General features: G+C 30.9%; 7 protein-coding genes across 7 annotated transcripts; 2 read left to right on the top strand and 5 right to left on the bottom strand.

Moving 5' to 3' along the window:
- Positions 1–822: 822 nt before the first annotated feature.
- PPL_03729 (peptidase C1A family protein) lies at positions 823–6,264 on the top strand (the record flags this gene model as incomplete). The annotated part of the gene is made up of 9 exons (XM_020574654.1): positions 823–1,099; positions 1,174–1,776; positions 2,230–2,280; positions 2,479–3,973; positions 3,995–4,454; positions 4,607–4,939; positions 5,057–5,693; positions 6,114–6,180; positions 6,261–6,264. 9 exons carry the CDS (start codon positions 823–825, stop codon positions 6,262–6,264), a joined length of 3,927 nt encoding a protein of 1,308 aa, XP_020435068.1.
- Positions 6,265–6,317: 53 nt separating this feature from the next.
- Positions 6,318–14,951, bottom strand: gefS (Ras-GEF domain-containing protein; the record flags this gene model as incomplete). Its single annotated transcript, XM_020574653.1, has 17 exons — positions 6,318–6,573; positions 6,641–6,738; positions 6,805–6,921; positions 6,992–7,635; positions 7,709–8,368; positions 8,458–9,075; positions 9,143–9,353; positions 9,461–9,617; positions 9,814–9,845; positions 10,159–10,190; positions 10,297–10,415; positions 10,712–10,740; positions 12,246–12,367; positions 12,916–13,043; positions 14,172–14,195; positions 14,579–14,619; positions 14,937–14,951. 17 exons carry the CDS (start codon positions 14,949–14,951, stop codon positions 6,318–6,320), a joined length of 3,303 nt encoding a protein of 1,100 aa, XP_020435067.1.
- A 271-nt stretch (positions 14,952–15,222) lies between these two features.
- On the top strand, positions 15,223–16,810 carry scsC (succinate--CoA ligase subunit beta; the record flags this gene model as incomplete). Its single annotated transcript, XM_020574652.1, has 3 exons — positions 15,223–15,427; positions 15,542–16,072; positions 16,221–16,810. The coding sequence occupies 3 exons, from the start codon at positions 15,223–15,225 to the stop codon at positions 16,808–16,810; spliced, it is 1,326 nt and encodes a 441-aa protein (XP_020435066.1).
- A 346-nt stretch (positions 16,811–17,156) lies between these two features.
- PPL_03726 (pre-mRNA-splicing factor CWC22) lies at positions 17,157–19,662 on the bottom strand (the record flags this gene model as incomplete). The annotated part of the gene is made up of 2 exons (XM_020574651.1): positions 17,157–17,340; positions 17,420–19,662. The coding sequence occupies 2 exons, from the start codon at positions 19,660–19,662 to the stop codon at positions 17,157–17,159; spliced, it is 2,427 nt and encodes an 808-aa protein (XP_020435065.1).
- A 107-nt stretch (positions 19,663–19,769) lies between these two features.
- Positions 19,770–20,943, bottom strand: PPL_03725 (class I SAM-dependent methyltransferase; the record flags this gene model as incomplete). The annotated part of the gene is made up of 2 exons (XM_020574650.1): positions 19,770–19,779; positions 19,886–20,943. The coding sequence occupies 2 exons, from the start codon at positions 20,941–20,943 to the stop codon at positions 19,770–19,772; spliced, it is 1,068 nt and encodes a 355-aa protein (XP_020435064.1).
- Positions 20,944–21,125: 182 nt separating this feature from the next.
- dyrk2 (DYRK family protein kinase) lies at positions 21,126–24,084 on the bottom strand (the record flags this gene model as incomplete). Its single annotated transcript, XM_020574649.1, has 6 exons — positions 21,126–21,640; positions 21,729–21,813; positions 21,903–21,972; positions 22,052–22,203; positions 22,281–22,633; positions 22,722–24,084. The coding sequence occupies 6 exons, from the start codon at positions 24,082–24,084 to the stop codon at positions 21,126–21,128; spliced, it is 2,538 nt and encodes an 845-aa protein (XP_020435063.1).
- Positions 24,085–24,682: 598 nt separating this feature from the next.
- fhkA (CAMK family serine/threonine-protein kinase) lies at positions 24,683–27,078 on the bottom strand (the record flags this gene model as incomplete). The annotated part of the gene is made up of 7 exons (XM_020574648.1): positions 24,683–24,698; positions 25,150–25,363; positions 25,430–25,560; positions 25,650–25,876; positions 25,968–26,106; positions 26,187–26,610; positions 26,670–27,078. 7 exons carry the CDS (start codon positions 27,076–27,078, stop codon positions 24,683–24,685), a joined length of 1,560 nt encoding a protein of 519 aa, XP_020435062.1.
- Between the last annotated feature and the right edge of the window lie 270 nt (positions 27,079–27,348).

The following is a 27,348-nucleotide window of genomic DNA, read 5'->3' as shown; positions in this document are numbered from 1 at the left end:
AAAAAAAAAAAAAAACATATAATAACATCAATATACAACACAAATAGTCTTATCATTATTATTTATTGTCTTAATGTAAATTGTGACAATAAGAAACATTGAGAATTATTATCATTGCCTTATTATATTATCTCTGATGTATTTGTTCCAAAATTGTGGAACACACCAAAAAAAAAAAAAAAAAAAACTTTAAGTTCTTGAACAACTATTTTATTTTTTTCAAAACTCTAGACATCTTTCTCTACATTTATCCAAAATTAATTATTAATGCCTTGAATTTATTGATAGTTAACAAAAACAAAAATACAAATAAAAAGGGATTGATCAGATAATAATTTTTTTACATTTAATTAACTAGTTTGTAAATAAAGAAAATATCATGAACAAAACAAATTCAATTGGGGACAATTCCCATTCTTTAAAGGAAGGAAACAAACAAAAAAAAAATAATCGGAGATACAAATCAACTCCTTGCATTGTACAAATTGAAATTTATTTTGGGTTCTTTTAGAATTTTCCAAACCTTTTTCTTGATGATGCAAAAACAATTTCTATGAGGATATTTTTCATTTTTCTTTAGATTTTTTTTTTTGCTTTTTTTTTTTGACATCAAAGAAACCCAATTGATCTCAGCTGTTTCACACAAAAAGTTGTTGATTTTTATTTTTTTTTGTCACTTGAATAAAAAATTGAATTATTTTAAAATTTATTTTGTTGATTTCAATTCCGAGTGCTTTTGTTTTGGTTCTATAAAAACTGGTCTAGACCTGCAACACTCTTTTCTTTCAGTTTATTTATTTCAAAAACCTACACATATATAAAATGTTCAACTTAAAAGTTGCTTTAATGTGCGCAATTTTCATTGCCGCCGTTGCTGCCGTCAATGTCGATTACCAATACATCCACCACGACACCTGGGTCGAATTGAAGAACCCAATTTTCAGCGGTGACAACCTACCAAGAATGGGATTCAAGAAGTCACTCGATCGTCCAAAGAAGATCTACAAGACCTTGCCACACAATGTTAACTTGCCAACCAATTTCGATGCCGCTCAACAATGGCCACAATGTCCAACCATCGGAGCCATCCAAAACCAAGGTATGTGTAAAATAACTATATTATAATATATATTTCCTATTCTTATTAATATATATATTCAATTCAATGCGTAGCTGAATGTGGTTCATGTTGGGCCTTCGGAGCTATCGAATCGATCTCTGATCGTTTCTGTATCCACAAGAACGAGTCTGTCCAATTGTCCTTCCAAGACCTCATCACCTGTGACAACCAAGACAACGGTTGTGAAGGTGGAGATCCATACACTGCTTACAAGTACGTCCAAAAGAATGGTGTTGTAACCTCCAACTGTCAACCATACACCATCCCAACCTGTCCACCAGCCCAACAACCATGCATGAACTTTGTCAACACTCCACCATGCTCTGCCAAGTGTGCCAACAGCTCTGTCAACTTCCAACAAGATCTCCACCACTTGAAGACTGTCTATGCCGTCAAGCCAAACGTTGCTGCCATCCAAAACGAAATCGTCACCAACGGTCCAGTTGAAGCCTGTTTCGAAGTCTACGAAGATTTCCTCGGATACAAGTCTGGTGTCTACACTCACAAGTCTGGTAAGGATTTGGGTGGTCACTGTATCAAGATTGTCGGTTTCGGTGTCAGCAATGGTACCCCATACTGGATCTGTAACAATTCCTGGACCACCTCATGGGGTAATAACGGAATTTTCTGGATTGAAGCCGGTAAAAATGAATGTGGTATGTTGATTTATATTTAAAGTTAGTTATAGAGGGTTTAATATATATATAATTATAATATTACTTCTTAAACTACTCAAATTCAATCAAATTTTATACTGATCATTTTTTGAATTTTATTTTTATTTTTAAAAACAATAGGTATTGAAGATGAAGTCGTTGCTGGTCTCCCACTTTAAATTAAAAACATCTAATTATATTTAGATATTGTACCTATTAAGATTTAATCAAATAATAAATGTATTATCTATTTGAATAAAAAAATTATTGTACCAAATTATTCATTGTCTTATTTTTTTACTTTGATAAATTCACTTACTAAGTTTCGTTTGTTAGACCAAATATGCTAGTTAACGTTTAATATACCAAATTTATAATACTGGATCACTTATTTTCAAAATTCATAAATAATTATCTTAGTTGTTTGATTTAAATGTTTATTATTATTAATAGTAGCGCTCTTTTGGGCTGAATTTTTCGACTCAATCTCAATTACTAAGCAAAGTATCTTGATATTTAATTTAAGAAATTCCATTTTATCTTTATTTTTGAAAACTTTGAAGGACAACCATATATAAATATAAAAAATAAAATATTCAGTATATACAAGAATTATGGAGAAGAAAGTATACACATTAGTTTTTAACAATACAATATTGTGCAATAGTATATTCAATCAAGTCAGTTTGATTTCTAGTTTAGATAATAGAAAGCATTTCAAATGGAGCGAAATCCTTGACCAACCTCAAGTGTTAGCTTCTCACAATTACCTTGATCAATTGAAACAATGTTTATCAAAGATCAATATATCTGGAAAGAAAGTTCAAAGTTCAATAATAATGACATCTATCAAGTATGGTAGTATTGATATGTTAGCGTACCTTTTGAATCGATTTAAAGTTGACCTAAATTCTGTCGAGATTCTAAATTCAAACCGATACACCCTTAAAGATGAAATCTATCAACAAGAACAGAATGAACCTTGTGACTATATCAATAGTATCTATTGTTATGCATTTCACCATGGAAGAATAGACATTGCAGAGTATTTAACCGAGCGATTCAAATCATATCAATGGAATTACTATCGAGCAATGGTAAAGTCACCTCTATCCAAAAGTCTAGAGGTTGTTAGATACATTGTCAATAAATATAACAGTCATCGAAAAGGGAGTCGTTCATTTCAAGTAAACAGTGATCTAGGAGTAAATGTATTTGAAACAGCTGCATTTGTTGGACAAATCGAAATGTTTGAATATCTGGTATCAGAAATTCAAAACGATTTGCAACAAAGTAGAGTTTACAAATTCGCTATTCTAGGAGGAAATATTCATTTCATTGAATATCTACTTTGTGAATATAGAGATTTGGCAAGCAAAGACAAACATTTAATTGATTATGCATCAAATTTAAAACGATTTGATATAGTTGGGCTTTTATTTAGAAATGGAATTTCAGAGTGTAGTTCTATTGTAATGAATAATGCCGCCGAGGAAGGTGATTTGGAAACTTTAAAGTTGGTGCACGAGAATACTACTGTTGAATGTTCTAGTAGTGCTATAGATCTTGCCGCAATGAATGGTCACCTCGAATGCATTAAATGGTTCGATTCAAACCGCACTGAAGAATTTTCAACTTCTGCGATGGATTATGCCGCAATGAATGGTCACCTCGAATGCATTAAATGGCTCCATTCAAATAGAAGTGAAGGTGGAAGTATCTATGCGATGGACTATGCTGCTGGGAATGGCCATTTCGAAACTGTCTGGTGGTTACATTATAATCGTACAGAAGGATGTTCAGATCAAGCAATTGATTGCGCCGCTGGAGCCGGTCATTTGGATATTATGAAATCATTAAATTCAAAGCGAACCGAAGGATTTACATATAATAGTTTTTGGCAGTCAATTGACAATAACGTAGAGTTAGAGGTCATTCAATGGCTTCATGAGAATTGTACAACTGAATATTTCAATGCTGGAATGTTGGACATGGCAGCCTATAATAAAAGATTCGATATCTTGAAGTTTTTAATAGAAACTAATGGTGAACAATGGAGTGACAAACTAATTGACAATGCAATCATTGGTGGAGATCTCAACATTGTAAAATGGGTATTTGAAAATGGTTATTCAAATGCATTCACAGATAAAACAATTGAGCTTGCAACAGATCAAGGTCATATTGATATCATTAGGTATGTTCTTTTGAATTCCAGTGGATTGAATGTCAACGTTGCTATCAACAATGCCATCACCAAAGGTAATCTTGAAATATTAAATATACTATGGACCTATAATACTCCACAGGCAATATCATATGAAAATTACATAGAGTTGGCAATTGAGCATGAACATTTCGATATATTGAAATGGATATATGAAAATATTGAAAACAGTAGTGCGATTGTGGTACCAATTACCTTCTTTTCTAGATCAATTGAAAAAGGTAATCTTCCATTGGCAATATGGATCTATGAACATACATCAAAACCAAACACTTTGAAGATCAAATCTCAATTCAAAATGGATGAATTTAAAAGGCAACTATTTAGACATAATCATTTTGAATCAATTGAATGGATTTTGGAAACATTTAAAGATATAACCTACGATACACTTAAAGGTTATAAACAAATATTAGAAACGAATTATCCAAATTCAATTGAATCTATTCAAGTTATAGATAAATATATTAATACCAAATGAAATAAAAGTTTTTATTTCTTTTAATAATGAACTTCCAAATTTATCGATTAAATACTTTGAAGTTTAATTTATAAAAAAAAAAATTATAAAAATTAGTTTAAACTAACACTTTTATATATTAGTGTCTTTTTTTAAATCATATGGATACAAAGCTATTCTTAAGAGTTTTTAATAATCGTCTATTAAGAGAATATATATGTAGTAAAGTTACTTTTATACATGTAGATCTTTTTAAACAGAATATATATAAATGGAATCATGTAATAATTTCACCATCTTTGATGGCAGGAAACAATTATATTCAATTATTAAAAGATTATTTTGTTAATAATAATAATGATAATAATGATAAAAAGAATAAATGGTATCATAATTTTATTAAAAGTAATAAAATATCGATTAAAAAAGAAAGATACCTTGTAAATGTAATTGCTTCTGTGAATGCATCAATATTAGTAAATGACTTTGAGATTTATAAGTATCTAATTGATAATATTATTAGTTTAAAGTCAAACGACTATCTAATATTAATAGAGAGTATGTTAAAGTGTCAGAGATTTGAATTTCTCAAGTATTTGGAAAAACATATAAGAGATTACACAACCTCAATCATAGACTATAGACAAATTGTAGAAATAGCACCATATTCAAGAGATAAAGAGATGTTTCAGTGGGTTCTATCAAAGTTTATTAATCAAGTTACAAACGATGATAAGCCGAGCATTAGAAGAAGATTAGTAAAATCATTAAGAAATACATTACAACTCGGTAGAATAGATTTAATTGAATGTCTATTCGAAAGTAATCAATATATCAATATTAAAGATCCAGATATAATTCATATTATCATTGATTCGTCAGTTCATCATGGATTTGCTCACATTTTGGAATGGTTGATCGATATTAAACAAGTATGGCTAGCCTTTGAGACTGTTGATAATTACATTGATATTGCTGCAAGACATGGATATTTAGAGTTAATCAAGATACTACATCACAATTCTATAGGCTCATGCACTACTAGTGCAATTGAAAAAGCAGCTGCTAATGGGCACTTTGAAGTGGTCTTGTGGCTGTGTATGAACAAGAATGAAGGATTTTCATCGCGAGCAATAGAAGTTGCAGAGAGGAATGGACATATGGACATTGTTCAATTTTTGCAACAATACAATCGAAATGTTAGCAATCAATCAATGGATAACGCAAGTAGTAACAGCAATTTCCATTTAATTTAGTAACCATAGGTTTGTATTCCATCATTCAAAGCCAAATTAAATTGTACAATGGTTAAATGAGAACCGAATAGATAGATGTCCTCTGAGACGATTACCAATCTTCTTTGGAGTGACTATACCAAACACTACATTTTCACATAATCCTTTGGCGGTCGAGTTGGTGGTTTCTGCGAGCTTCACCATTTTTGGTAACATATCTACAAACACGACTACAGTGTGATAACCAGTTTCACAAATTCAAGGGAGATGGTATCCCAAGGTCTCGTAGGAGGTATATTTGTCTGGCAGGCATGACAAGACTCTAAAGTCTTACGACTCGATTTTTCTAAACATTGCAGGAAACCAGATTAGACCAGGTCAAAGATGGCACACCAACTCAATCATTTTTAAACAGTTTCTTATTCAAATGCCATCAACATTTTGAAGAGTCACACCAATAAAGATATTGGTAGATTATTAATGTAACTTTTTTTTTGCAACTATGATAAATATTCAATCGTATTTAACTCACTTTATTATTTCAAATTAATAATTAATTTAGTTAAATTAAATAATTAAATAAATATATATTCAATATGGATATATATGTTTATCAGATTTATTTGGGTTCAACAGAAGTAGATAGTTCATAAAGACGATCTTCATCTACAATAGGGAAATGCAATAACAAAGTATTTATAGGTTCCTCTGCTTGGAATGAATAGGGAGTCTCTTGGAATCGTGAAATATCAGACCAAGCCTGATAGAATAGTTCTCTCTTTTTGAAATTGATTAAAGGTGATGGAGAATTTGGATCCTGAAATACATGTTGATTACCCTCCTCTATGAATGTAAAATCTGTTAAATTAATACCACTATATTAAATATTGATTGTTAGTACTACTCATCATTGTCGTAAATTTCAAGACCAAAGATACATACAGATATGGAATACAAGGTGGTACAGTATTGGTAATGATATCTCTATAGTTCTTGAATGATTTCTTTGATGAGAATATTCTTTCACACTCTGCTAAAGTCTAGATTGTTTAATTTGAGTTGGTTAATACTAATTTTATTTCTAAAATTAATTTATTATTACTTACTGAAGATGCAGAAGAAGATAATTTCTTTTTGGTCTTTTTTAATCTGTGGACTGGTGTCATATTAAGACCAGCAACTAAACTCATAAGTGTATTAAAATTATTTATTTTAAGTAATATCTAGAGATAGAGAGTAAAAATATTAGTTACTAATAAACTATGTTATAATTATTAATATTTTTTTACATACTTTAGCAACATCTAAAAGTTTTTCTAAAACTTTGAGACGTTTCTCCTTTTTGCCTTCAATGAGAATGAGCTTGGCAATCCAGAAAGAGAATTGTGTGGAACGGTTAATTAGTCTCATGATGTTGGGTGCACGATATTTCATCTTTGGTTTGTTAAAGTTTTGATTGAGGAACTCACGTGCTTCGATATCTCTAAAGATAGAAAAGTCTATCAGTGTGAGTTGTTGCGCGATCGCAAGTGGTGACCACTCGAAAAACAATTCGATCGGTGATAATGTACATTCTTCTGTGAATTGAATTCTGGGTGGCATCTGGAAGAGCAACTCGAGTTTAACTTCACGTTCTTCGACCATCTTGCCTAGAATTTCGCCGAGTGCCTTTGAGAGCTCTGCATAACCATCGTTGATAAGAGTGTTATCAATAAAGTGATAGATCTGATCCATGAGATCCTGATCGAAATCCGACGATTGATTGACAATCCAATACTTCAAAACTACAATTACTCTTTGTCTGATCATCGAAATCTTTGATTGATTGGTTGAGAACCACTCTGGAACTGCATATCTCTCCAACAACTTTGTAAATAATAATCTTGGTTGTGCAAAGGATTGATAAGTTGTAATAAATGTTTTTAAAAACTTGGTGTCTAAGATAATTATAAAGAAAAAAAAAGTGTTAGTTTACAAAATAATAATAATTGTTGTTGAAATCAATCATACCATAATTTAATTCAGATGTTAATAATATAACCAATTGATTAAGAGATGCTTTCAATGATGAACCTTCTTTTGGGAGTTGTGGAAGATCTTTGATGATTTTCAACTCTTCCCAGAGATTGATCAGGTCTGCTGTACTTGGAGAACGATCACGATTGATGGTACCTACGCTCAGTAAGTTTCCATTCTGTTCCTTTGAGAGGTTTTGAATGCTGTTACACACGGAACAAAACGATTGTGTTGCCATGTAGAGTCTGGCCATTGCAGTGATCAATTCGTTTCCGAGGATCGCCAGTTGAACAACGATGTTCTCTGGATCGGAAGCTCTGTTTCTTGCCATCCACTCGGCTTCCAAACTAGCCTGTAGTCCGAGTACACGAACTGATGTCGACAGGTAGGCAATTGTTGGAACCAAATTCTTTTTCAAATATAAAAGATTGGTGAATCCAGTTCCAGCAGAGTTTACATCGTCCAGATTATACCAATTCTGACCAATGATTCCAGATATCTCTGGCATTGTTGGCCATCCTCTTTGAATACGTTCCGTTGTCGTTGTAACTAATTTCGATCCATGATGTGACGATGCTGATTCAGCAGTCAAAATAAATAATATTTGTAAATGTTCATAAATCTTATTGATTGATTGATTAATTAATAATACATCTATAGAAAGAAAAATGAGAAATGAATAAAAATTAATAGTTAATATAAATAATAAATTTTCAATAATAATACAAATTTATATTACTTACTTGTTGTTGGATGAACAACTTGTTCGTTTACCAAATCCAATAGATTTAATGTTTCCTCTTCCAATGCTTCACCAATGTTTTGTAGTCCCTCAACGTTTTGAAGTGAGATTGCATAACCATCTTTTCTGGTGAGTGTACGTTTCTGGTCGGTAGTTGATGAACGTGCACGAATCGAACGTCTTCCAGATGCAGTTTTGAGAACGGAAGTAGTGTCACTGTTGGCATTGTTACGAGTGATCGTAGTGGTGGTTGTTGTGGTGATGGTTGTGAGTGCCTTGGGTGGATTGAAGAGATCTTGCAGCGGCAGAGTGGGTGGTGTTGAGCTGGAGGGGAATGAGAACGATCCCGACTTTGACCCACTGATTGGCATAGGTGGTGTGCTTCCCAACGAAGTTGGAGGTGGAGGTGGCAGTGTTTCTAAGCCTGCACCACTATATGTAACACCGCCAATCGATGATTGATCAGAGACAATCGGTGAGGGTGGAGCTGTAGGTGGAGGTGGTGGTAATGGTAAATCTAAATAGTTGGAAATATTAACACTGGTATTTGCTGATTGTGGTAATTCCGAATTCAAAGGTGGACTAGAAGATGAAATTGAAATTGATACCATTGATAAATCTGATAATAACAAAAAGAAAGAATATTAGTATGTTTTGAAATTCAAACTTTTAAATAGTAATCATACCATCTGGAATTGAAACTGAATTTGGAAGTGTGGATTTACTATTTTGTAATGCTTTAATACATGAATTGTAACAATCAAAGAATTTAGAAACCTCCTCTTTATATGCAAAATTAACACCTATACTATCTGTCTTTGATGTCTGTGAAGATGTTTGTTTGATTTCGAGAAACAAATCACTACATTTCGTTATACTACTATTTGTTCTAACCCACTTATTAAAAGTACACTAAAAGATAGATAGATATTCAATCGATTGGTTAGTGATCTGGCAATCCAATATCCAAGGGATGATCAAAATTCTTTTAAAAAAGAACCTACTCTATTATCATTGGAAATGGCTACCAATCTAAATTTAACTTCTTTTTCATTCTGTAGAATTTCCAATCGGCACAGGGAATCATCTATACTCTGCCATCTTTGAAATTGGTCTCTTTGAAACAACACTGCTGTGATTCCAATTAGAGAGACTTCACTACTATTTAAAATTTGTCGAAATGGCATTTTTCGTTAATGTTAGTATCTCTAATAATACTTTTAATATATTCTACACAAATTTATGATGATTATTATAACAATTGACTACAACTACAACTACAATTTAAATACTAATACTACAGTTATTTTATTATTATTACTAACAGTTGATTATAAAAATTAAAATATAAATATACACATGATATGTAATATCATTGTCTGTCCTGTTCTTAAACAAAAATAAAAATAAAATATTATAATTGCTTTAAAGTAATTTATCAAATTATTTGTAACTGAATATTAAAATATTATCTGAAATTAGATATGTTGATTGTAATATATTATTTTATTTTTTTGTAGTAGTTGGAGGCGGTGTTTGACCATTTGGAATTGGGGAGGATATAAAGGAAATGCTGATACAGTGGTGGTAGTGGTGGTGGTGATAGTGATATCCATCCTTATTTTTATTTTCTATTTGATTATATCTTTTATACATACCTCATTCTCAATCTATTTTATATGTGTATATTATTTCGTTCTACTACTTTTAATGTTGTTGCAGCTACTGTTACTCCTGTAATATAATTATCTGTTTATCCAATTGGTACGATGGACGGTCCAAAAAAAAAATGATTACTTGATACCAAGAGAGAATTGAATACTGATTATCAGCTATTGACTCTTTTTGCTAGGGGGTTTATTGTGTCGATAAGTATAAGATGGAGGGTGTAGTGTTGGTGTTGGTGGTGGACGATAGTGATGTGAGAGACTGAAGTTTAAATATTTTTTGATGCTCTTGCTAAATTAATTATGATTTATAAATAAATATTATTAGTATTAATTTTATTTTTAAAAAAATTATTGTTGTGATTTTTGGTGATGAACAAATAGAAGAGAGTAGGTATAACACCGTAACAAATAAAAAATGAATAGAAATAATGTAAATTGTGATAAGATTTGTGGATTGAAATGATTATTACTACTTTAAAAAAAAGAGTTGTTGTTATTATTGTTATTATTAGCAAATATTCAATCAAATGTACTGAACTGAATTCATTTATTCATTAATCATAAATGTATATATATATATATTACTGATTGGTAGTTGAAAAGGTTATAATATCCTTTTTTTAAAAAAAAAGTTGGTGAAAGAAAAGTGAATACACTCTAAAAATTATTGATTTTATATTGTAGTTGTTGTAATAATGTCTGTATTTACAAATAATAATAATTTGAATTGAGGGAATATATAAATAAGGATATAATATTAGGGTTTGTTAAATTTATTTAATTTTTATAATTTATGATTATTGTTGTTGTTTTTATAATTATAATTGTTTAATTTATATCAAATATTTGTAACAATTAGAAAAAATCAATCGATCACAACCAAATAATAACAACAACAACTCTACCTCTGTTTGATAAATCTAATTTTTAATTTGGAGATTTAGATGTGATTGAATGACCAACTTCAATAGAGTCACACCAACATCACAAAATAAAGATGTCAATATAACGGATAAGATATGATTGTACTATCATTCAATTTGCTTATATGTTTTATATGCTCTATAGTATGATTGATTGAATTGTTGATCATTATCCACCAGTGTGATTAAGTGCTTGGGGGTTATTGAATTCGAAAGGATAGAGAACTTATTGTTGTTGTTTTTTTTTTTTTTTTTTTTTTGAAGAGAGAAATGAAGTGTATAACTTCAATTGTTTGTTATTGTTGTTGTTGCTATTGGTGTGAGTGGTAGTGGTAGTGGGAAATGGTTGGTAGATGTGAATAGATTTGCATAAACAATATTTTATAAACCAGTTGTTTTTGTTGTTTTAAGAACAAGAGAAAGAGATAAATTACACCCAAAAGTTAACATATTTTTGGTATTAAAAATGTATAGATAATAATAATAACTTTTGCCGTGTAATTTAAATACAATGTAATTAATTTAAATAAACAATATTACTATTATTAATATTTCTTTGTTTTTAAAATCCTATTTGTTGATGTTAATTATTATTATTTGGAATGTAGCTGAATATTGTGAGTCTGATTATTAATTGTTGTTGTTGTTGTTGTTGTTGCTGCTGCTTGTACTTTTGATTATGGATACAGTGTTGTGCTATTTGTGTGTATGTGTGTTTTATCAATTGAAATAGATGAGAGTAGAAATGAATGATTGATATAATGATGAAAAGGTGGAATAAAAAAAGTGATGTTGACTACTATTGCTACCACAATCACTATAAAACCTTAATTTCATCTCTGTATCGCTGTATGTGGTCACTCAACTAGAATAATTATATTGAATCATATTATATATTGAGAAAGTGGTATGGTTATTGCCACTTGTGATTAACTAAAATAGTAGATAGTGGTGTGGAATTGAGTTCCATATATTTTGTGATCACACGATGAACAATCAATCAGAATTTGAAATCATAGATGACTGGTGTGGTGTGGGTGTGTGTTTTTGTGTATACTGATCAGTGGTTGTGAGAATTTAAATAATTGCATGTGGTATGGGAGTTTAAATTTGGAAGATAATATTTTTAAAACGGAATCATTGTGTATTTAAAAAAAATAATGAAATGAACAGAAACAGATATAAAGAAAACACACATTCCAATCGATGATTGAATTGTTTTGTTTAGTTTGTTTAAAAGATTGATTGAATTGTTTGTTTGTTTGTGGAGCCAATTTTCTAATATTTTGGTCCTTGTGTGAATGAATAGTTGTAACTGCTGAAAGGATAGGAAACAAAAAGAATATTCTCTTTGATATTCAATAAAACAAATCAATACAATACCTTTATATAAATATATATATCTATGTTATGCTTACTATTTCAAATTTTCCTACATCTTCCTGCTCCTTTTTTCAATCGTAAGTTTAATTTTTGGTTCAGTCTGTTTTGTTTTTATTTATATTTTTTTTTTTTTTTTTTTGCTTATGCTTGATTTGCGGTTTAAGAGATGATTAAAAATAAAAAGGAAATTATTTTGTAAACTAAAAAATCTAGAAATCTGTTGTTGTTGATGCAAATTTTTTGATTTGGATGAATATATTGGGGTTTGAGATAATTTATAAATAAATAATGAGAAATGAATGAAAAAAAGAGTGAGATATTGGTGAATGTGATTGTGTTTGGCCCTACTTTTTTTAGTTGTTGTGTTGTTTTGTGTGGTTTGGTGGTCAACAAAGTAAAACCAAAACAAAAATCAAAAAAATAAAAAATAAAAATGAAAAAAAAACCTAAAAAATAAAAAATCTAATTAAAATTTGTTTTTACCTTGATGTAATGGCGGTTTTTTCTGTGAACTTTGAATATGATTAGCGAGTGCGAAGATAAGAATTAGATATTTAATTACTTGTTTTTTGTTATTATTATTTGAGTTGTACAATAATATGTTTTTATTACTTTATTTTTTAAAAAAGATAATTTTGTTTTCAATCTTGATAATCAAAACAATTCGATAATTTTGATAAGTGTAAATTTAAATTGTTAATCTATCCAACTTAGAGGATATAATAAACAATAATAATAATTTTTTTTTTCAAATTTTGTTTAAAAATATTATATATAGGAATGTACAGTGGTTTGATTTGTTCTATTGATAATGGCAGCGTGTTGGGTTAAGGAAAAACTGTGATCTATAACAATAACTGTTGTCCAATTCACTTTTCTATTTTGAATCAAATATTCAATAATTAACACAGAAAAAACATTAATGGAATATAATACAATGTTACTAAAAACGGTAGTATTGCTATTATTGATGGTATAGAATTATCATTGGTCTAGCAATACATGTTGAGTAATACAATCATTTTACCACTGCCAATGATCAAACAATATTAGTGGTAAATTCAAAACTGATATAAATATGGATTGATAGTAGTGTGTGTGGTGTGAGATGATTGTTATTGAAGTGTGTTGGGTAGCTGGGTGTTGAATATATATTCCACATTTAGAACTAACGTTATTATTTCTATTAATGTTTATGGTTATCTTATCGCTATTGCCATCTGTGTGAGATGTTCGAACATAACCAATAAATCTAACAAATATTTTTGATTGATGTTGAAATCAATTCTCCCTACTGATGATACTATAAATAACTAGTTTATTCGACAAAACTCGGAATTGATTATGATTATTGACAAAAGTGGTAGAAGGATAACCACAATGAATGAAATTGAATTGTTGTGAGTGACAATAACAAATCTAAAGTGAAATTAAATTGAATTGAATACTTTTTAAACAAAACAAACAGTTGTATAGTAAATCTAATTAAAATTGACCCTATGTTTATTTGAAACCAATTATGATCGAGATGTAGAAGTAGTAGTATTAAAAAAAAAAAAACAATAATATTAAGTTTCAGATTTTATAACCTACAATAAATTATTATATTTGTTTTTATAATAGTAATTAAAGAACAACAAACAATACTGATTCAGTTACATAATAACAATCATAAAAATTAAATTTAAATTTGAAAATTGATATTTCAAATATTAATTTATATATCAATTAACGGTTACATATGTCTCTTTAAAATTAAATGACTGTTAATAAAAATAAAAAAAATAAGATAAGAGATAGGAGATAAAGATTTGAAAAAAAATGGTATGATGTGTGTGGGGTTTTAGAATTGAAAACAAAGAGTTGGTACTGGCAATGATATGATCATTATATATAATTATTTTTTTTTTCACTTACGTAAATAGTTAATCTAATAAATAAATTTGATGAAATATTTAAAATTCATGAATTTTGTTTGTATACGTAAAACTTTATTTATTTGAATGTGTTGATAACAATTAAGAAGAATAGTATCGAACGATGAACGCCAATGGCGATCAAAATATTTTATCGATTTCATTGAGATCAGTATTGAGAAAATAAATATATTTTCCCCAATAATCGTATGAAACCGAAAGTATAATACCTTTTTTGAAGTGATAAAACATTTTCCCAAAACAGAATTTTCTAAAATAAAATAATTTTGATTTATGCTTTTTAAAAACAAAAAAAAAAAAAAAAACAATATTATGAAATTACTATTTTATTACTTTGATTTCTTATTTTTTGAATTCAAAAATACAAAAAATATTATTTATGTTGTTTTGTGAAACAACTAATCAATTAATTAATACATTGATAAATCAAAACAAAACGATGAAAAAAAATAGTCTTATGACGACCAGTTTTGAAAAAAAAAAAAAAAAAAAAAGAAAGTGAAAAAAATTAATTTTTTTCATTTTTTTGTTTTTGATTTGTGCGGGTGGGTGGTCAGCACTACTTACTGTTTGAACTACCATCACTTAATAGATAGAAACTAAACAAGTTTTTTTATAAAATCCTAATAATAATCATTCATTATTGTTAAGATCATCTTTTTTTTTTTTTCTCCTACATTCTTTCATATTTTCACTCTACAATCTTTGAATTTGATTATATCAAATCTGATTGTATTATTGTTGTTGCTGTTTTAAAACAAAAAAGGGTCCACACTCACTCAACACTCTATATATATATATTTATTTTTTAATAGTAGTATTAGTAGTAATATATTTTGGATAAAAAGTTAAAATGTTCAGTCAAGTCTTAAAAAGATCAGCATTGAATGCTTTCTCACCAAAGCAAAAGGCAACTTCATCGTTGGTCTACACTAAGCGTTACCTCAATGTTCACGAGTATCAAGCTCAAAAGATGATGAGAACATATGGAATCGAATGTCCAAACGGTAATGTTGCTGACACCCCAGAGGAAGCCGAAAAGTTGGCTGAAGTCTTAAGTATGTAAATGAAAATTAAAGATTAAACTAATCGAAATGACAAAAAAAAAAAAAAAAGATGGTTTGTTAACAAATTGGTTATTATTGTGTTATTGTGATAAATTAAATTTATAGATACACAGGATTTAGTTGTAAAAGCACAAATTCTTGCTGGAGGTAGAGGAAAGGGTGTTTTCTCGAGTGGATTGAAGGGTGGTGTACATATTTGTAATAGTCCGGAGGAAGTGAAAAACTATGCAAAGAAGATGTTGGGATATACTTTGGTGACCAAGCAGACTGGTCCCGACGGTAAGGTCGTCAACAAAATATACATTGCCGAGCGTCACTATCTGAGACGTGAGATGTACTTTGCCATTTTGATGGATCGTAAGACTGGTGGTCCAGTCATGATTGCATCGCCAGAGGGTGGTGTCGACATTGAAACTGTCGCTCGTGAGAATCCATCGGCCATCTTTGTCGAGCCAATCGACATCTTCAAGGGTGTACAACCAGAGCAGACCGCCCGTCTCGCTCAAAAGATTGGTATCTCACCAAAGAACATCTCTAAAGCACAAGATCAAATGCAAAAACTCTACAACTTTTTCATCAAACACGATTGTACTTTGGTAGAGATTAACCCATTGGCTGAGACTTCATCTGGTGATGGTAAGTTAATAGCAACATAGAAAAAGAGAGAGAGAAGAGAGAGGAAGGATTACAACAACAACAAACAAATTACAAATTACAAATTATAACGATTGAATATTTATTAATTTTATTCTCAATATGTATTAATATATATATATATATATAGTTTTATGTATGGATGCCAAGTTGAATTTCGATGACAATGCAGCATTCCGTCAAAAGGAAGTATTCGATTTGAGAGATCGTACACAAGAGGATCCACGTGAGGTTAAAGCTTCCGAGTACGATTTGAATTACATTGGTTTGGATGGATCGATCGGATGTTTGGTAAATGGTGCCGGTTTGGCTATGGCCACTATGGATATTATCAAGCACTACGGTGGTAGCCCAGCCAACTTCTTGGACGTCGGTGGTGGTGCCACTCAAAAGCAGGTCACCGAAGCCATCAAGTTGATCAGCTCCGACACCAAGGTCAAGTCGATTTTGGTTAACATTTTCGGTGGTATCATGAAGTGTGATATCATCGCTCTTGGTATTATCGCTGCCGTCAAGGAGTTGTCCATCAAGACACCATTGGTCGTTCGTCTGCAAGGTACCAACGTCGAGTCTGCCAAGAAGATCATGGAAGACAGTGGTCTCCGTTTAATTGCTGCCGACGATCTTGACGAAGCTGCTGAAAAGGCTGTTAGAATCGCTGATATTGTTTCACTCGCCGAAAAGGCCGATCTCGATGTATCATTTAAATTACCAATCTAAACTTATTATGTTTTACAAAATCAGATCAATAATATAATATATGTTAATCAAAAAAGAAAGAAAAAAAAAAAGTAAACTAAAGATAAAACTATACAATCAAAAAAAAAAAAAAAAAAAAACACATACACAAAGTAAATTACACGCCTTCTTAGTCTCCTCTTCAAACATCCTCCCATATAAATCACAAACGACAAATCAAATCAAAACAAAATAATATGATCGATTAAATTATAAATTATTATTATAACAAACTTTTTTAAAAGTTATGCTTATTTATATATATTAAGTAATTATTGATTACAAAATTATCTTTTTTTTTTTGTTTGTGATCTTTTTTTTACTTTTTTCATCTTCTTCTCTTTTTCTTTCTATCAGCATCACTGTCACTACTACTAGAGCTATCACTAGAATCGCTACTATCTGAGCTATCTGAACTATCTGAACTATCTGAACTGCTTGATGAAGAAGATTCTTTCTTTTGTTGCATAATCATCTTTGGTGCATTCTTTAGATATTCTCTTAATTCATGACTATACAATTTAAAATGAATAGTAATTAGTAATTAGTAATTAGTTTTAAGTTAAAGTTATAAATAATAATAATACATACGTTAATGCACCAAGTGAAATAGATGTAAAGAAATTGATTGCATATCTTGTATTCTTTGGATTGTCTTTGGGGAATATGCCTTTGAAGTATTCTTGCATCGATGGATCTTGTAGTCGGTCGTTGAATTTCTGAATTCCAATAAACTCGTTGATCTCTTGGAAGATGATCTTGATAAAGATACGACTGGCAGAGTTGGTTTCCTCCTCGTTGATGTGGATGTATTCAAAGATGCTCCATGGCAGAGCATCGGTGAACAAGAGATGTGCAAACAGTTTGGCAATGTTTCTAAACTTGTTGGTTTCAATACGATGCACCGTAGCATATTGCTCAGTGAAACACTGTTCGAAAGACTCTTTGTACTGACGATTGACCATACAGAATCGCTGTGCCAAATTACCATAGAAATTGAGGTAGGTACGCTCCTGGCTACAACACTGAATGATCATGTTACAGATCTCAATTTCTTGGCCAGCGGGGATCTTCATCTTTAATATCTTGTGAGCACACTCCTCAAAGTCCTTCGAAGACATAATGATAAGATATACAGTTCTCTTCAAGGTGATCAAATTGGTTTCGGTTTCGTCGTGAATTTCCACAGTTTGATCCATGACTGTTCCAGCGGAGCGATATTCACCCGCTTCATCGTCATCTTCGTCCATTTCTTCACCGGATTCTCCTTCTTCCTCCTCACTGCTCGACTCTCCAAGAATGCTATGCTTCACATCCAAATATTGTTGTTGATGTTCCAGGAACTCTGGATCTTCTTTGAAAAAGTTGGTTCCATCTTCAATGTCATAGGTTTCCTCAAGTGACATATCCTCGTGGGTAATCTGGTCGTCAATGTCCACTACGTCCAACTCTGGAGTGACCGCTGGAAACTCTTTGAAATTCGAACGAATCACCTTGAAGAGATCTTCAATCATGTATTGCACACGTAGATCTATCTCACCCTCGTGGAGGATGGCACGCATACGGTCGTACGCTCCAATGAATCCGGCCGACGATATCTCCTGAAGAATTTGTCCGCACTCCTTAATAAAGTCGACAGCAACCTCCACAGAATCATCGGTCGGTTTATCGAGCAACAGAGTTATAATTTCGAGTGGAATGACAATACCTACGACTTGTTGGTTGGCGAGGTGCGCCAGGAATCGCGATGCCGCCAGACAGCTGCTCTTGTCGTTACGACGGAACGACTTTTTGAATTGGTCGATCAAACGCTTCAAAATGAGTTCGCCAATATCGGGAATCTTGGTGTTGACGATCGCTACCAGTGCGGCGTAGACATTGGTGAACTTTGGTGAGATCTTCTGTGCGGCCATCAAGGAACGCGCGAGCAGTCCACGACCACGAATGATATTCTCACCAAACAACTCCACTGCAATATTCTTGATGTTCGAAGTACTGACTTTGTTGATCAAACCGTTGATCGATTTCTTGAGAGCATCCCATTCCATACGCTGGTACTCTACAGACGACTTGTCGGTGACCTTCTGTTGCATCATCGCCAACTTGAACGGTGGTATATAGACACCGGTGGCACGCTCTTTCATTTGCGCTTCTTTTACTTTATCCTCAATCTTTTGATCACGCTCTTCACGTTCCTTTGTATCTCTACTTCTATACGATCGTTTCTCGCCACGTTTTCTCTTATCATTATCACTTTCATCAGTATCTTTTGATCTTCTTCTTTCTCTTCTCTTTTTATAACTATCACTATTGTCACTGCTTTCATCTTCACTGTCACTATATTCTTTTTTAGATCTTCTTCTTCTACTATCTCTTTCCCTTTCATTTCTATCTCTATCATTTCTATCTACATCATTTCTATCCCTATTTCTATCGTTTCTATCATCTCTATTATTTCTTCTATTTCTATCATTGCTTCTACTTCTACTTCTACTTTTATTTCTATATCTATCTCTATCTCTATCTCTTTCTCTTTCTCTTTCTTTTTCTTTTTCTCTAACTCTATTTCTGTCTCTATCATCTCTGCTATCTCCATCACGACCACCATTCTCTAATTTAACATTGATATCTCTGTCTCTACTATCTCTGTTATCTCTATCTCTGTCTCTATTTATGTCATCTCTACTATCTCTGTTATTTCTATCTCTACCATTTTCTGATTTAACATTGATATCTTTGTCTATTCTATCTCTGCTATCTCTGTCTCTATCTCTATCTCTGTATCTTACAGGACTTTCACTTCTTCTTTCTTCTTTTATTTCACCTGATTCCATTATTAGTTCGTTTTTATAATTTAATAAATGAATATATATAAAAGAAATTAAACTAAACTAGTAATAAAATAACTGTATAATATCAATATTTTATCCGTTATATCTAATTATCTGACACTAATTTAAAAAAAAAAAAAAAAATTGTCTATTTTTGAAATTTTTTGAATGAAATTCAACAATCGCTAAGATTAATTTATTGTCAAGACTATAAAAGATGCATTACTTTGAAGCACTTGTGAACATCGATGATTTTGATAGTTTTGTTGTGTCGTCACCAAACATTTGATTGATTTCAATATAGGAAATGGGTTTGATATCTTTTGTGAAACCGGATTCTATTAAATAGTTCTCTGGGTGATCGGTAAGTGAGTTGAATTCCTTGAAGATCAATGTTCTCTTCTCCAGTGGTACTTCATTGACTGTATGTATTAAAATCTTTGACGCTGGGGAACATAGCTGATTGATTGTATCTAGTAGTATCTTGATATCCGATTCCGTCAGATACATAAGCAATCCTTCAAGTACCCAAAGTGATTGGCGGTCACTCTGGAATCCTGCATCCAACAAACTCTTTGTCCACAACTCTGGATACCTCAGATCAGTCGGTATTTGAACTAGTTTGCATTTCGTTTTCGGTGTGAATACCTTGGTTGCCTCGACCAACAATCTCTTCTTATACTCTATGACCTCCAGCAAATCGAGTTCATACACAACCGTATCATCGGGTATATTCAACCGAAGTGCACGTGTATCTAATCCTGCACCCAATATAATTAATTGTTTAAATTGATTGTTATTATAGTTATCATTGCTATCGTTATTGTTGCTATTGTTATATTGTGATTCAATGAAATGATCTATATATTTAGTTCTAAATGCAACTCTTAGATGTGCGGATTCCGATATGAATGACCATAGATACATTGGATTGTATTTGTTGATGTCTGCCAGTGGATAGTCAGGATCGACCTTGGCAATGGTTTTCTTTATCAATTCGAGTGCATCGCTTGTCGTCGAGAAGTAGAATGAGTATGGATCGTAGATACCAGCCTTTGGAGGTATAAACGAATCAGACAAACGCTCTTGAAAATATGGTAGAAACTCTACTATTCTTGCTTTCTCTTCATCACTGCCATTTGCAAGAATGTTTCTTACATAACTATTGGTTGTATAGGCTCTACCTGCAGATACAAACAAAGATGTTCTTGCAACACCATTTATAATATCACTATTACTATTCACAATGGTTGAACTATTTTGATTATTATCTGAATTATTCATTGATCTAAAACATTAATGTTTGTTTTTGACAATATTTTTGGAAAATAATACTGCAGCTAATTCTTTGATTTTTAAGATGTAGAAAAAGAAAGTTAAATGTGATGTTTTGTGAATGAGTCGAATAATTCATAATAATTTATTATTGGTTTTTTAGAGAGGTGTTGAAGTTCCGTATGGAGGGGTTAAGACTCCTCTTTGTTGTTGGTAGAGGTGGTAGTAGTAGTTGTAGTTGAGGGTGTTGTTGTTGCTGTTGGTACACTGGTGAGCTCGCTTATCCATTTGTGTCTGAGACCCTCTTCAGGGGTCAAACGTTTCGATGGCTCCCACTTTAGACATTGTTCAATAAAGTCAATAAAGTCGAGGTCGTCCGTTCTCATTGATTGTGCCAATGTCTTTGTGCTGATACCATACTCTTGGCCCTCCGAGTTTAAACACGATACAGGCTTTGGTTCTCCGTTGTCGTAAAAAAAGACATTTCTTCTTGTGGAAGCGTTAATGATTTCGGGAGGTGGCACTCCGAATATCTCTATAATACATGCCAATTGTTCTGGTTCGTCGTTTCCAGGGAACAAAGGTGTTCCCATATACAACTCTGCTAATATACATCCTAAACTCCAAATATCGATTGCCTTATCATATTTAATACCAAGAATAACCTCTGGTGATCTATAGTATCTACTTTGAATATATGTAAATACTTAATTGATTATCAAAAAAAAAAAACAAGTTAGTTATATAAATCTACTTTAATTAATAAATAATAATAAACAACAATTTTAACATACTTTGTTCATTTTCAAAACAACTACTTCCAAAATCAATTAACTTAATTCCTGATTTAGTAGGTTGTTTTAATAATATATTTTCAGGCTATTATTAATTAATTAATTGATAGAATAACAATGTTAGTGTTAATATCTTTTTTTTCTTTTCTAATGATAAAATAGTATGGTAATTACCTTTAAATCTGCATGAATAATATGTCTCTTTGAAAGGAATCTTAATGATGTCAATAATTGAGCGGCAAATCTATTTTAGAGTTGATAGATAATAGTCAGTTAGATTGATTATATCAACAATAGTGTTTTAATAAAACAACAAGGCTTACCTTTTAATCAAACTAATATTAAAACCTTGAAATTGATTGTTCTTTAGGAAATCATAAAGATTCATACTAAGAAGTTCAAAAGTAATACATAAATGATTTCTAAATTCAAAGTTATCATTCATATGAACTATATTAGCTGATGAATTTGGATCCTATTATTGTTATATATATTAATAATAAAGATGAGTTAATATAAAACTATGTATATGTATATTTTAAATGTAGTTACATTATTTTTAAGAAAATCCAATATTTTGATTTCAGTAAGAGCTTGTGTATAGAATCGCTTTTGATTTCTAAGTATCTTGAGAGCAACCAATTGACTTGTTTTATGATCGAGACACTTTACTACTTGACAAAATGAACCCTGTCCAAGTATAGATAGCACTTCGTATCGATATGCAATATGGTCGTGTTCTACAATCTTGTAATCACCTTGATCGTTATCATAGCCATTGTTTGGTAGATTCCTGTTGAATTTCGTTTTCTGTGTGGTGTTACCTGTAAAAAAGATTTGTGGGAAGTTCATTATCTCTGATTGTTCTGCCATCGTTAAATCATTGATATACAATTTTAGAGCAACTAAAATAAAATAATAATAATCCGTAATATATTATAAGTATATAATTTGGTTGTGTAGATGGAGATCATGATAATCATTTTTTCTTACCTGATGGTGTCATAGTACATTTATAGCTTGAAAGTGATTTGGTTGGTGAGGTGGGTGTTGATGTTGATGATGTAAGTGATATCGATGCTGTTGAGTCAGAGAGTGTTGAAATGGTTGATGTTGATTTAATGGGTGAGGTTTTCGATGGTTTCAAAGAAGATGAAGAAGAAGATGATGTTGTCGTTGTCGTTGTTGTTGCATCTTTATTGTCTTTGGTTGTGGTCTTTTCGCTAACATCTTTCTTTGACGACGATCTAAGTATCTTTGGTATGATTTTGCTGATTTTCGATGAGTCTTTGCTGTGTGATTCTGATGAGGTAGAGTTTGTTGATTGCACGGATGGCGCGGAAGATGGTCCTACAGAGAGTGATCGCGATCTACTGGATTTAGTGATCGATGACAATCTAGTGAATACATCTTCTTTTGGTTTTGGTTTCGGTGCTGTTGCTGCTGCTGCTACTGGTGGTTGATCGGCTGTCGATTCATTGCTGTTGTTATTCATCATCATATCATTGTTTGTGGTTGTTGTTGACGCTGTGGAGGAAGAAGAGGAAGTAGATGGTGTTGTTGTAGTTGTTGTTGTTATCTTGTCAACTTTACTATCAATACCATTATGACTGTTATTATCATTTGATTTACTAGTTGTTGTCGTAGTTGTAGTTGTTGAAGGTTGTGATTTCAAATTGAGAGAAGAACCAAATAATCCATTAGATATTGTATTTGAACGTTTGGTACGAGTATCCAATGTCTTCATCTTTTGAAGTGACGAAGCTGTGTGTTTGATCTGTATTTCATCTCCACCACCACCAGCAGTTCCACTACCACCACTGCTACTACTTGACAATGTTATTGGATTTCTCAGTGTATTCGAACGCTTAGTACTATTATTACTACCGCTACTTGATAAAACATTATTGAAATTCAAACTATTGTTACCATTGTTTGTTGTTGTTGTTGTAGATGTCGATGATGTTGTTGTTGTTGTTGTAGTGGTAGTAGATGTTGTATTATTACTCTTTAAAGATGATGAAGTTGTGTTTGTTCTGAAGCCTGGTTTGATACTTGGTCTATCTGGAATCTTTGAAGGTGGGTGATTACCATTGCCATTATTGCTATTGTCCTTATCTTTATCCTTATCTTTCTCTTTGTCTTTTAGAGGTGATTTTATCTTTGAAGAGGAACTAACATTGATAGGTTCCTCTTTTGAACCTTCCTGAGCAAACGTCGATGAAAGCAGTGCAGAGTTCAAACATACACTTCTTCTTGCCATCGCACGCTGTGATAACGATGATTTCAACTTTGTCAAATCATTGTTATCATTGACAAAAGTAGTTGAGGATGTTTGCTTTTGAAGCGAAGTCATCCTCACCAACTATCTATTAACTATTAATTAATAACTTGATTTATTATTACTGAAATATCTATTCTTTAACTATTCTCAATATATCTATTAATTACTATAATTTCTAACTAACTATCTAACTACTAACTAACTATATACACATATGTATATTTGATATATGAATACGAATATTGATTTTCTAATGACTAATTATTTTGATTTGATATGATTTGATTATCGATAATCTATTATTAAATATAATAATATTATTATCCTATCTTTCTTTCTTTTTTAATGATGATTACACTAGTATTACAAAAATAATTGATGTTTCAAACAACAACAAGAGTGACAAAACAAGTTAGGAATACTCTTTTTGTTTTTATTTTATATTTTCTAATATATATATATATATGAAAAATTGTGCTTTGTGAGTTGTGGATTATTATAATAATAAAATTTATTTTTTTTTTTTTTGCAATTTTTACTTTTGTGTTTTTTGTTGATTGTTTCAAACAACAGTCCAAAAATTTTGTTATTATTTTTAGTTAGTGGTTGGTTTGTTGGTTAATTGATTGCTGTCAAACAAATCAAAAACAAAACAAAACAAACTATCTATCTATTGGAAATATCTACTTAAAAATAAAATAAATATTACTTAAATTAAAATAGATTTGGGTTGAGTAAAAAATAATTAGTTATTATATGTATACAAATAATACCTATAACGAAACGCACTAAATCTCAAAATTTGATTAATAATAATATATTTGTACTCTTTTTTTATTTTTTTAATCTGTAGATTAAAATTCTTTTCATAGATTAAGCATGTTGAATATGGGGGTTAATGTATTTTTCAAATAATTATTCCTTTTAAATTTTTAAAAAAAAAATCGTCGTTTTTATTCGTTGTTTTAAAATTTCCATGTTTGGAATTATTTATATTAAGTAGTACTAAATATTCAAACATATAATTAAATATTGTTTATTATTTTTGGAATAGATATATACAATTATTATGTAAAAAAATATAAATGTTATATTTTTTTTAGTTTGTTTGTTTGTTTTTTTTTTTTTTTTAATTACATAAATGTTCTTCTTCTCTTTAGACTATTGTCAATAGAGTCATCTTGATCTTGATGATTCATCGGTCTCTTTTCTCTAATTTCCGGATCTGATACACATTCATTGTCATCTTCTTTCGATGGTTCAATTAGCAACCAAGGATGTTTGAGTGCTTCTTTGATTGTTATTCTTTCAGTTGGTTCCACAGTAAGTAATCTCTTTACCAGATCGATTCCTGTTTTATATTATAATATTATATTAGTTTATACAATAAATAGCTATATACATTAAAAATACAGACCATCTGCAGAAATATCAGCCCACAACACCTCAGGATAACTTATATCACCTGCTACAATGGATTCAAATATAGTTGGTGTAGAAATAGATTCCTCTTGTGTATCATCGCAAAATGGTGCATCTCCACTTAATCTAAATATATCAATTGTAGAGACAGTAAGTCAGTTTGTTTGTTAGTTAGATTTTGTTGTATTGATTGTATATTTCAATGACAAACTTACAATATATACAATATTGCACCTAATGACCATGCATCACATGTAAATCCATAACCATTGCTAAAATTGGTGTTGGTAGATAATTTAGTTCGGGAAACTATTACCTCTGGTGCCACATATAATGGTGTACCACAGAGTGTTTTAGCAAGTTCACCATCGCCAATGACCCTAGCAAATCCGAAATCTGTTATCTTTATTTTATCATCCCCATCAAAAAGTATATTCTCTGGCTATAAGTTTTGATGTTATTAATGAATGAATTAATTAGTATTGAAATCGGTTATGATCGTTTATCATTAAAATAATTAAAATTGTATTTACTTTTAAGTCTCTATGTGCAATACCTTGAGAATGTAAATAGTCAACTGCATTCAATAGTTGTAAAAATATCAGTCTTGCAACCTCCTCACCAAGAAATACCTCGTTTTCCAATTTTTCATATAGTTCACCACCTGTTGCCCTGTTAATTTCCAATGTAAATTATAATTATAATAAAGCATTAATAAATAAATAATATGTCGGTTATTTAATTAAACTTACAACTCCATTACAATATAAATGTGATTGTCAGACTGAAATATTTCATGAATGTTAATTATATTTGGATGTTTGATCGATCTAAGTATTTCGATCTCTCTGTCGAGTTGTGTAAGATATCGTGGATTCTGGTTGTATTTTGAAATATCAATGTCTTTGATTGCTACTTTGGTTGCTGTCGATTTGTTTACAGCCAAATAAACTACACTGAATGATCCACCACCAAGTTCACCAATGATATCATAATCATTCAATATCTTTTTGGTTGAAAGTGTCTCCCAAATATGTGATTTTGGCTCCAACTTGTTGTCCTTGAAAATATATGTCAACTGATTTTCGACCGATGCTCCAGCTAAACTGATTCTATCACCATTCTTCACCACTTCCAAATTACCTCTACCAATCATTTTTCCATTTATAAAAGTGCCTTTATATTTATTTTATTTTAGTTTAAGTTATTTTATTAAGTGGTTTAAATATACATACCATTTGTTGAAAGATCTTGAATTAAAATGCAATCATTACTACTTTTAAAAAGTCTACAGTGTTTTGCAGATATTATTGTCTCTGGAATCGTTATATTACATGTTTTCAATCTACCCAAAACAAATGAATCATCAGAGAGTGTAACGGACGACAGCTTATCGCTAACCGCAAGCAATTCACCCCAAATCTTTATTTTTTCATCCTCTTCTTCATCTTGTTCTTTACCTGTCTCTGTATGATTTATTTGATCATGTTGTAGGTTATCATTATCTGTACTTGTCATTGCATCTGAAGATACAGTGAATTGTGTTGGTGGTATTTCATCATCGTCATCATCTTTATCCTCAATGATTTCATCTCTTATTGGAAACAGACAGTCACTATTATTAATATCACTATTACTATTCATACTTTATACTAAATTATTAAAGATATTAACGATTGATATAAATTGATAAATACATTAAATTAAATGATTTATCAAAAAAATTCTACAAATTTATCTATTTTAAATTAGTTTCCAATAAATTAAACTTTGCAATCTTCATTTTTTTTTGGCGCGCCAAAATTTAAATCACTCAGAGATCGATTTTTTTTTTTTGCTATCAACTATTTAATATTGTATCTATTCTCAATATTCCTTGAACTTTGTCTTTAAATTTATTTAATTTTTTTCATT

This window comes from Heterostelium album (genome assembly GCF_000004825.1).
Source record: "Heterostelium album PN500 unplaced genomic scaffold PPL_contig8, whole genome shotgun sequence".
Classification (NCBI taxonomy): Eukaryota; Evosea; class Eumycetozoa; order Acytosteliales; family Acytosteliaceae; genus Heterostelium; species Heterostelium album.
This window is presented reverse-complemented; position numbering and strand designations above follow the sequence as displayed.